The 11,689-nt window shown below is 39.6% G+C and overlaps 1 protein-coding gene across 1 annotated transcript; it reads left to right on the top strand.

Annotated features, from left to right (window-relative positions):
• Positions 1-985: 985 nt before the first annotated feature.
• On the top strand, positions 986-10,598 carry golph3a (golgi phosphoprotein 3a). Its single transcript, XM_026931439.3, has 4 exons — positions 986-1,908; positions 6,470-6,601; positions 7,204-7,318; positions 7,887-10,598. The coding sequence occupies exons 1-4, from the start codon at positions 1,696-1,698 to the stop codon at positions 8,309-8,311; spliced, it is 885 nt and encodes a 294-aa protein (XP_026787240.2). The 5' UTR covers positions 986-1,695; the 3' UTR covers positions 8,312-10,598.
• Positions 10,599-11,689: the final 1,091 nt, after the last annotated feature.

Below are 11,689 nucleotides of genomic sequence, written 5' to 3'. Positions count from 1 at the left end.
TCACAAGACTTAATGAAGAATTAATTATGTTAAAGGGGAGTTTTCATCAAAATAAAGGTTGATAGCAAATATAGAGACATTTTATTATTAAATAATAATCAAATATGATTATATGATATGAAAGAATAAGGACAAGTATTATTATCATCCATCCATCCATTTTCTGTACTGCTTATTCTTTCCTGCTTATTCTGTGGAGCCTATCCCAGAGGACTTGGGGCACAAGGTGGGGGACACTCTGGATGGGGTGCCAACCCATTGCAGGGCACAATCGCACACACACACACTCACAACACCCATTCAATCACTACGGACAAGTTACAGATGCCAATCAGCCTACGACGCATGTCTTCGGATTGGGGGAGGAAACCGGAGTACCTGAGTAATACTAATACTAATAATAATAATAATAATTATTATTATTATTATTATTATTGAGTAGAAGCAGATTTTAGGTTCTTGCAATTAAATGTTACAAGAACTATAATGTTCAGAAAATGTTCTGTGAACCTAATTTTTTTTTTGTTTGTTTTTTGATGAGACAGAGATTGATGTGGATGATGCTGATAATCAAAATGAGAACTCAGTGTAAAGTTACAATTATTTAAAATCTGGCAGTAATGTTTTTCCACAAGTAGATTAGGTTATAGGTGATACCGTGATGTGGTGGGTATGTGGTGTGGTGTGATGCGCCTCACAGCTCCAGGGTCCCCGGTTTAATCCTGAGCTTGGGTTACTGTCTGTATGTAGTTTTGCATGTTCTCCCCATGTACATGTAGGTTTCCTCTGGGTTCTCCAGTTTCCTCCCACCTCCTAAAACCATGCCGGTAGATCGATTGGTGACTCTAAATTGCTCGTGTGTGTGAATGAGGGTGTGAATGTGTGTGTGGATGGCGTCCCATCCAGCCTGGCTGTATTCCTGGCTCACACTCGGCGTTCCTGGGATCGGCTCCAGCTGTACTGTGAACCTGACCAGGATGAAGCAGTTACTGAAAGTGAGTGAGTCAGTGAGATTAGGTTATACTTTGGAATGAAGGTTGAAATTGGACTTTAAATGCCAGATATTTTATCTTTTCACTTATGGGGAAAACAGACTTTATAATGCTAGAACTTTATTTGTGACTGAGAAACATATGTGAGTATATAAAATGTCAAACTGTGACCATGTGAAGTGTTTCCCAGGTTGCCACAAATAATCTGTTAGAACTGCCATTATTATTCAGTTCATGTGTGCTGAGGTCTGAGACAGAGTTTTGACCTCTCTGTTGGCTTTGCTGTGTGTTTATGGATTATTGCCTTGTAAAAAGAAGGAGAATAGAGGTGTGTTTACTGTGGGAATGTAAGCCTGTGCTCTCAGCTGGCTGAGGGAGCCTCCTGCTCCGGCTCCAGTGTTACCTGAGGCTGCCTGCCACATCCACTGCTGACGTCATCGGCGGCCGCCATGTTAGCTCTGAGCGAGCCGAGAGGAAAGTGCGACCTGAAGCTAACTGTGAAGAATTAAACCGCGCTCTCTAGCCAAACACCCAGCGAATATTTAGCCTATTGGATTTAAGAAGGATTCGGTCAAGCTTTATGTATCAGACTTAAACTAAAAGACTCCAACCTCAGACTGGACTTTGTCTGGGAGGTTGTGTGAGTGTGTGTGTGAGTGTGTGTGTGTGTGTTTTTCTTCTTTCCTGTGTGCGGCTAAACACTATGAGTTCGTTGACTCAGCGGAGTTCGGGCCTCGTGCAGAGGCGCACCGAGGCCTCGCGTAGCGCCGCCGCCGCCGACAGAGACAAGAGCGCGGGCAGCGAGGACGACGAGCACCGTCGAGACGAACAGGAGGACGACGACAGCGGCGACTCCAAAGAAACCCGACTGACCCTCATGGAGGAAGTGCTGCTTCTGGGCTTGAAAGACCGCGAGGTTAGTTGGGTTAGCCCGACGGTATTAGTTTTACTCAACAAGGCTAACTTTCGCATACTGACCTGACAACACGCAAACCAGCCAAGAATCATTAGTAGCTATTAGCTCAAATGGGATAGATGCTAGTTTTGTTTGGCTTGATATTGATAAAGACAGCTAACTCGCTAGCTGTCGCTGCTTAGCTAGCTAATGTTTGGGAGAAACAGACGTCATTTATACTCATGAATGCAACAATTGTTAGCTGTAATGTTACTAACGACATTAATGTCAAGTTCACTAGTCAGTCATGTTAAAACAGGTATAGTGGTGTGCTTGGAAAACTTTTCTTGTGCTTGTGTGCTGAAAGACTAGCCACCTAGCTGACATTAGCTTAATTAACTTAAGGTATTAGCACAGCAGTTTGTTTAGCAGTCAGCTGTTCTCACACTTTAAAAAAAAAAAAAAAAGGTTGCATTTACATTGCTGATACTGCTAACATAAGTGTCGTGTGGACTGAATTCTCCTGATATCGAGGTCAATTTCCAAAACAATTCTGACTCACTGGATGTTTTTCCAGTTGTTTACCTGCAAATATACTTGTCTAGACCAGGGGTTGTTAAACTTTGTGCACTTTTTACTCCTATCCCCTGAGTACACATTTATTTTATGAACATAATCCAGCTATTCAAATATCAGGCTCATTATTTACATGCGTCCAAATGTTTTTCTGGATATTTATTGCAGTTGTGTTTTGGCAAATTGCATCCACAGAACACATTAGGTCCGAAATTGGCAGTATTTATAGGTTTGCTTATTAAGTAATAGACTAATACAAATAAGAACTCAATAATAACTATGATAACTTTGAAAAGTTGTGATTTCTACCACTGTAGCCAAAATAATAATCACAGACCCCTGAGAAGCACTGATCTATACATAAATTCTAAGTAATTAAAAACAGAGAGAGAGAGATAGATGTACAATGAATGAGCAAGAGACCATACTTCAGGCTTTGCGAAAAGCACAACGGTAAAATAGACAAACTAAGACGAACTCTTCTGTTCGCCTGCAGAGTAAATATTGATTTTACTTTAAGGCTGTGTGCTTTTAAGAAGTTGTTTAGTGACTAATCAGTTGGGTAAGCCTGTTAAATATATTTGACATCTACCAACATCTCTCTGTATTTGTAATGTATCTCTGTATAATTACAGAATTTTGTTTTGTAGAGATGTAAACACATTTGCTTCTGAAGCATCAGTGTGAACAGGTATCCCTCTTTCATGGTTGTTTTGTTGGGGGAACAAAAAAAAAAAAAAAAACCCTGAAGAATAAATCAAGTACTTTGTCCAGCCTTGAGGGATTAAAACAATCATCTGATCACTTTACAGGTGCGATTGCACAATTAAGTCAACAGTGTCCAGTCACCTCCTGAAAAATTTTATAAGTTTTCAGAGTATGTAGCAATCAGGGGCGTAAATAAGTTGAATGACCATGCCTTTTTTTTTTTTTTTTTTTGAACATTGATGCTACAACTTTTCCTGTTTGTATGCATTCACTTTTATTAATATCTGAGCACAGAAGCATATCAGGCCTCTTGAACAAGCTCTTGTTCTCACACATAAAGCAGGCTAAAATTTGCACGTGGCATTTGAGGTAGTGATGGTTGTTAGCTGTCTGGTCTTGTATAAGCGTTAGTGTTCGTGTCCTGTTGAACACCGAACCTGCTGTGCTAGAAGACTGATAGAATGAACCGATCTCACTATACTTTCATTTCAAATGAATCCCCATCAGCAGCTGTTGCAACTGGCAGAAATTTCAGTACTTCATCAGTGTATCCTCTTAAAGGTACGTTCACACCAAAGAGCGATAAGATGACAGGGACTGTTCATTTTCTACAACACAAAGCCACAATTTCAGCTTCAGAGCGACAGTGCAACATGCAAGCTGAGATGTTCTCAACTTTATGCAAATTGTTTGGTATTGATGTGATCCAAATGATTGGCTTGAATGATTCCTCGTATAGCATGTGTGGTAAAACATTTTCTCCCTCCCCCTTCACGACTTTAGTTCCTACCTGCTTTTAGTTCCTAAGTCCTGCTTGAGACAAAAAAACAGGAATAAAAATATAAAATGTTTTCGTCCTGTCCTGTCATATACAGCCTCGCACTGAATTCGTTTAGAGACATTACGAAGAAAAATAAAGTTTTGAAGAAAATAGCAAAGACCACTGGTGTCTCTGGAGAGTGTTTCTAGCTAGTACAGTTAGCTCGTGCTGCTAGTACGAGTACACCTGGCATGTAGCGTACACACATTTTTCACTTTATTATAATATTGCAATTCATTTTAAAGATTGAGATATCGTATTCTGTAGTAAATCGTGTGCTGTAGGCTACATTTTGGCTTGACACTTTATCAGAGATGGACGAATGGTACATGCTCACACATGCAGTACATGCAGTAGCACTCGCTCGATGCCCACAAGAGACAAACTACAAGCCGCTTCACTCACTAGTATGAAAGTAGGGTAAGGTGTACGTACAGAGTAGTGTAACTTGCTGTATGTGCTCCTTCTGAGCTCTGTCTTGATGCAGCCCTAAAATAAAGACAAAGAGTAAATATAATTATTTTAAATGAGAATGTGTATATATAAAAAAAAAAGAACAAGCATGATCTATACAGCTGATCATGGCTTAAGGTCGCTTCGGTTTATACCACATCAGGTATATCAATCTGTTGTATTCTTTCACTTTGAAATCATGAAGCGATGCATGTTTTAGTGATCCAGATGTCAGATGCTTTAAATCTGCCTACCGACAAGGCTGCCTTCATGCTTTGTGTTTTTATTTACCAAAAAAAAAAAACAAACAAAAAAAACGCTGTCTGGGCGCTGCCAGTTCTGTTACAAGAAAAGCAGCTCATGCAATGAGCGCACTGTAACAAGTCCTAGTTATGAATGTCTAACTAACTAAACTACATTTATAATAAAGTCTCTGCTGCTTACTACACACAGTCAGCTCTCCGTGAGGTTAAACATACTGAAAATAAAGGCGCTGGTCCGTCTCATATTCTTTTACAACTACAACTAAAGCTCAAAATCAGAATGTTAGCCAACAACTTTTTGACTTTTTGTGAAAGTCACAAAGACAATTTGCTGGATGATCTTTTAGAAGAGGTTAAGGACTATGGCCTTATCCATGTGATTTGTTACCTTGCATACAAGTCATATTTGTTAATATTTGACATAGAAATATGGTAGATACACAGATTAGCTTTAGAAGATGAGCTGAACACTTAGAAATCTCATACAGCGTGATGTAAAAATGTTTGGAGTACTGACATGCACAGGAATAGGAGGGCAGTAGATTGATGCAAGACACAAAAGGCACAAAGAGAGAGACTTAAGCCAGCCTTGCTCAATGAAGTGGAACAAGTCTTTCCAGTTGGTCCAAGGATTGGTAACTTTAAAACTCCAGGATCTGGCCCCTGTTGGTTATCTCAAATCAGCAGCACATTAGTATACTCTAATCATATAGGGATTATATAGGATTTCGTTCTGTGTCATAGCATTTATTTGACCAGGCTAGTAATTGTGCAGTAATACTACTCAGCCCTGGTCCATGTGTTAGTGAGTGTCATAAAACTTACCATGCATGCTCATCCGTTGTTTCTGAGGTTGCTGAGGTACCAAAGGCAGATAAGAAATGAAACGTTCAGTGTTTTTTAGCGATCATAAATGTAAACTATTTAACAAGGAAAAGGAGATTTTAAGCACATGATCAGAAACATGTATCATGATATAATTTATCAAAGTCTCCCAGCCTATGCTACAGTATACGGCCAAAAGTTTGTGGACAACTGACCATCACACCCATACGTGGTTCTTCCCCAACTGTTGTCACAATGCTGTAAGCACACTATAGGATATCTTTGTATGTTGTAACTTTACAATTTCTCTTCACTGGAACTAAGAAGCCCAAACCTGTTCCAGCATGGAACATGGAATTTGTGCCCCTGTGCACAAATTGAGCTCTATAAAAACATGTTTTGCCAAGGTTGGTGCGGAAGAACTTGAGTGTCCTGCACAGAGCCCTGACCTCAACCCCACTGAACACCTTTGGAATGAAGTGGAACATCGACCACACAGGAGGTCTCCTCGCCCAACATCAGTGCCTGGTTTCATTAATGCTCTTATGGTTGAATGAACAAAAATCCCTAAAGCCATGCTCCAAAATCTAGTGGAAAGCCTTCCCAGAAGAGTGGAGGTTATTATAACAGCATATCTAAATGTGGAATGGGACAACAAGCACATATGGGTGTGATGGTCAGATGTCCACAAGCTTTTGGCCATATAGTGTATGTTAAGTACATAATTTATATTTAATCTGTGTTTTAAGTATTCTTATTTTGAATGTTCCTTAAAAATAAGAATGTTGATCTAATACGTTTCGCAACTAGGAGTCACAATTAATGACACTGTCAAGGAGTCCAGTCTTTTACTAAATGTTTTCACTAGAAAAATTGTTTATAAACTATAATTGTTTATTTGCCACCGCCACTGATTTAACCCGGTCTGTCCTCACAGGGCTACACTTCTTTCTGGAATGACTGCATATCTTCAGGGCTGCGCGGCTGCATGCTTATTGAGCTCGCCTTACGAGGGAGGCTGCAGCTGGAGGCCTGTGGCATGAGGAGGAAAAGCCTACTCGCCAGAAAGGTGGGCTTACTTTTATCATTAGCAGAGAACCAAGTCTGCATCCTTGGACTAAATCCAGATCTCTGAAGATGCCTTTGTTCTCTTGGCTTCTCTTGCTCAGTTGTACTGTCCTTCTGATGGTAAGGCTACAGCTTAGTCCTTCCACACTCAATCCCAAGTAGTTTTATTAATAGGCATGATGCATGAGTCAGTTTTTCAGGTGCCCATTATTCATGTAATATGATACAAAATAATGACATTTCAATAATTTCGTATCCAATTTGTAAAATAAATGTCTTGCTATAAAAAAAACATTGAGTTGCAATATATAGTGCTGCGTCACAAGAGGGTGCTCTTTAATATTTATTCTTTCAGGTTCGCTAAGGGAAATAGTATGAGTAAGGCACTACAGCCTTCTAAGTTGAAGTTAGATCTTCTTTTCAAAACCTAACCTGTGTCATGTATTCTTTTTTTTTTTTTTTTTTTTAATTATTACTATTCACTATGGCTTCTGCAAAATGTTGCCTCCGCTTTTGTTAATGGAGTTCAATGTACCGAAACACGAACATCTTTGCTGTGTTGATGAAATGAGTAGTATAAAATCTGGCACCCTTCATTAACAGGTCATTTGTAAATCTGACGCTCCAACTGGTGATGTGCTCCTGGATGAAGCTCTGAAACATATTAAAGAGACCCAGCCACCAGAGACTGTACAGAGCTGGATCGAGCTCCTTAGTGGTAAGGATTGAAGCGTACCAAGCTTTACTTGCACTGGTGTTTTGCACAGCCTTCTATTTTGCACTGCAGATTCCACATTTAAAATATGTGTTGTGTCTTAGTATGGGTTGAGAAGATGAGCAGCTTTGAAAAATCTGGACTTAATTTTCAGTTAATATAATTATTTTTATTATTTAGAACCCTGTATATAATACAGTTTAATGTTCAGCTTGTCAAAGGTCATTTCTGTTTGCTTCTGTGGGGTGCTGAAGCTTCAGTCATGACAACTAATCATTCAATTACGTTGAAAAAATATGCACAAAATGACACAGCAATATAAATCTGGACTTGTTCTTTGAAGAAAAATGAATAAACGTGGCAATATCTACATACCAGTTCATGCAGCTTTACTCATTAACCAAAAAGCTTTAACATCCAGTCATTCACTGATTATTGTAATGTTGTGATCAGAGTTCTAAACAAACAGACGATATTGTAGCAGTATGCTGTGCAGCTCAGCAGCAGATTTTGGGTTTCTCCTATATGTGTTAATCACATACATAACTAATGAGACTGCTGTCTCCCGAAGGCGAGACATGGAACCCGCTGAAGCTCCACTACCAGCTGCGGAACGTGCGTGAACGCCTCGCCAAGAACCTGGTGGAGAAGGGCGTTCTCACCACAGAGAAGCAAAACTTCTTGCTGTTCGACATGACGACACACCCGCTCACCAACAGCAACATCAAGCAGCGCCTCATCAAGAAGGTACAGGAAGCCGTGCTGGACAAGTGGGTGAACGACCCGCAGCGCATGGACAAGCGTCTACTGGCGCTCATCTTCCTGGCTCATTCGTCCGACGTGCTGGAAAACGCATTCGCGCCGCTGCTGGACGAGCAGTACGACCTGGCCATGAAGAGGGTGCGGCAGCTGCTCGACCTCGAGCCTGAGGGTGAGAGCATGAAGAGTAACGCCAACGAGCTGCTCTGGGCCGTTGTGGCTGCCTTCACCAAATGAGGATACACCTGTAAAGCACTAAAAACAAACATTTGACTGGTTGCTGAAAAAAAAAAAAAAAAACAGGCAGAAAGGGTTGTATCTGAAATGAACGAAAACTCTCTACAGAGCTGTCTCAGTAACACACACCCCACCCCATACTCCCCTTTCCTTGCCAATAACTTGCTTCCCTTCTACATTCTCTACACAGCCTTGATCTGGCCAGAGGAAAGCATGCCTGCCTTTTCCCCTCCTCCTTTCATTCTTATTTTGTCCAGTTAAATGCATGAGGGGTATTCTCTTCCTGGACTGTCTGAACATACCACAGGAGCAATCTATACCCTTTGCATAACTGGACAAGTGGGCTTTTTTTTCTTTTTCTTAGTACTCTGCCCTTAAGGTAATATGGGTTTAATTTCCTATTAATGCAAGTACAAAAATTGCAGAGCAGAAAGTGAGTATCCTCCCCCATTTTAGAGCTATATTACTGTTTGATTTTTTTTTTTTTCCTCCCCCTGAGATTTTGATGCATACACTCAATAAGAATGATGATAAAAGAACTGGAGGGTTTGAGTCTGTGATGTATGGAAAAAGTCTCTGTGTTGAACAGTTTCAGATTACTGTTCTCTACCAGACTTGGCGGTCTTGGTTCGAAGATTGTGGAGCTCCAGTGAAACCACAGGATTATTAAGCACCAAATACTCCCACTGGGGCACAGATTAGCTCCAGACCTGTAGTGTTACATCAGTGCAATGGCGGTAATGGCTCTTGGAAGTTTTTTTTCTTTTTTTTTTGTTTTTTTTTTTTTTTTGAGCAAACGAAACCAAGTTTGATAATGGAATCAGCTCATGGTGCAGGTAGGCGGACTGCATTATTCAGTCAGTGCATCCAGCGTCAGTCAAACATGGTGGATCTCAAAGGCAGCCTCCTCAGCTGATGTCTAGAGAGTGTGTGGATGTTCCCAGGGTAAAATTGAAGAAAATATTTGATTATGTAAAGCCCTCACTATTCTTCACAAGTCGTTCCCTGGGATTGACTATTTCCAAATTTTTATTGATCAGTAGCATAAAGGGTTTATATTTTCCACTGTCGTGACCTTCACTAATACTTTGAGCGCTACCTCTCAGACCTCTCACACTTCACCCTTTATTGTTTTAACTGCCTCTCACTGGCTTCGTCACTTTAGCATCATTAATCTACGGTTTTCTTATACATACGTGAAACCACCACTTTTATGTGCCTAATCTCGGTTACATCACTCGTAACCTCCACGTTTCAATATGTACTGTAGCTGTTCCTCAACATGACATGACATTCATGAACGACTGAGCGAATTGCTTTTAGAATCCTAGATTTGTCCCTAATCTTAAATTTTATGTGTAAGGGGAATGTCAGTGATTTAGGCTTCAGTTTTTTTTCTTTCCTATTCTTTGCATATGCTGTGTGAAGAAACGATAATTTGTTTCATTTCTATCTACCTGCCTCTGTAGAGTACTTTTAAAATATCACTGTCTTCCTTCAGACAGGAGCCCCAGCTATCCACTAAATCTAAACAACTGCTTTATATTAACATTAGTTTTTATTGTACGGTCAGAAAGAGGGGTTTAAATAGAGTGTGCAATGCGAAGTTTCATGCCAGTATCAATGTTGCAAGATGGTCTATAAAACAGTTTGCTACTTTTCCCCAGTTTTCATGTTTATGTATTCCTCTCTTACAAACTGATTCATGAATAATAAAATAAAAACTCAAATGACCATTTTGATTGAGACTCACATTTATGCTTTACTTGATTTTTTTGTAACTGTCATACCTGTTTAACTCTACTGTATTTATCTTTTGTTTTAGAGATGAGAATGGGGCAGATTGCACAGAAGCTTAACAGCACATTCCAGCTAAATCTGTAGTTTTATTTGTCAGCTAATCCAATAAGCATCTATATTCTGAAATGCTCTTTTTGTTCCCTAAATTGAACATTTTACTTTGCTTTTAATGTTAACTGAAGATGCCTTTGATCAGACATTTTCTGTTGAATTTCATGTTTCATTACGTTTTCATTTTCTGCTGCCAAATTATTGTTTTTTACTCATTTTGGAAGCAATAATTTACATGCTTGCTTCTGCTTTGTTTATCAATCATGATTAATGCTTACCTTGCAGTACTTAGCTACTTCTATACCTATATGTAGCGAATACTTTTTGGGCAAAGAAAATTGAAATCATGTGTAACTGTAGAGCCCATCATGAAGGGATCCATATGTGTACACTTTCCTATTACCAAATAAATGAAGGTATTGGGAGTGCCTCAAAACTCATCTGTCACTCATTTTTGTGTGAGAATGTGTATGTGCATGGGGTATGATTTTTTTTCTTTTTCTTTTTGAATGCACACTTCTTTCATCTTCATGAGCTCACCATGAACGCCCATCTTTCCTTTTAGTCCCCATTTTTTTCTAAAGGTGAGTGTGTCAATGTGTGTTTGATCTGTTGTTTAGTTGTTATGCGAAAAACATACAAGAACATGAATAATTCTCCATAAGGAGGCTTTTCCACCGTAATCACAGTCCTGCACTGTGTGTATATTAGTTATGGGAATAAAACATGACCGGGCATGCTGTTATAGAAAATTAATCAATGATGAGGTTATATTCTTGTTATTACTACACTGTTACATCAAGCTGCCAAAGATTACCAATTTTTATTTATTACAGAACGACATGTCATACATTTTATCCCTTTATAGTTACATTTCAGTTTGTGGAATGTCTGTGTTTGAAGTTAGTTCCTGTTATCAATTCCCATATAGCAGCTTTAAGCATTCTTCCTTTACCAGCTTATCATGTTACTGAGAAACTTCAAACCACAAAGCCCTTGGTCCTGAAATCCTGAATCCAAAAATCAACAAATACACACTTCTTAAATCTGTTTATATACTGTGTCCACCAAACAAGTCCCTGTATAAATTGTTACAATAGAAACAATAATGTTTTATTATGCACACATTAATATAAACCTGCTAGTCTGTTGTGCAAGTTGCTCTAATGGAAAATTAACACCTTCGCACCAATCAGAACTGAGAATTCAGAAGAGCTGAGGTATAAATTCTACATGTATGTGCAAATTCCAATCAAAGCAAAAGGCTAAACAGGTCAGGGTGAAAGGCCTTGGCCCAGCTCTGGTCCACTTCTGGATTTGAACTCTTCCTTCCACTTTCACCACTGAGCCTCATTGCAGTCTTCTCTTCAGCACCACTGTGGAGCCATTTCTCACCTGGAAAGTGTTAATGGTTATGAACAAGCACATGATCCTGACTGAAACACTCGCTCTGATGTGACTGCAGTTTTTAGCTTGGGGCTGTACTCCTAATCAGTCACATATGCTGAGTGTTGTAGGGATCGTTTT

Source organism: Pangasianodon hypophthalmus, chromosome 24, assembly GCF_027358585.1.
Source record: "Pangasianodon hypophthalmus isolate fPanHyp1 chromosome 24, fPanHyp1.pri, whole genome shotgun sequence".
NCBI classification, from domain to species: Eukaryota; Metazoa; Chordata; class Actinopteri; order Siluriformes; family Pangasiidae; genus Pangasianodon; species Pangasianodon hypophthalmus.
This window is presented reverse-complemented; position numbering and strand designations above follow the sequence as displayed.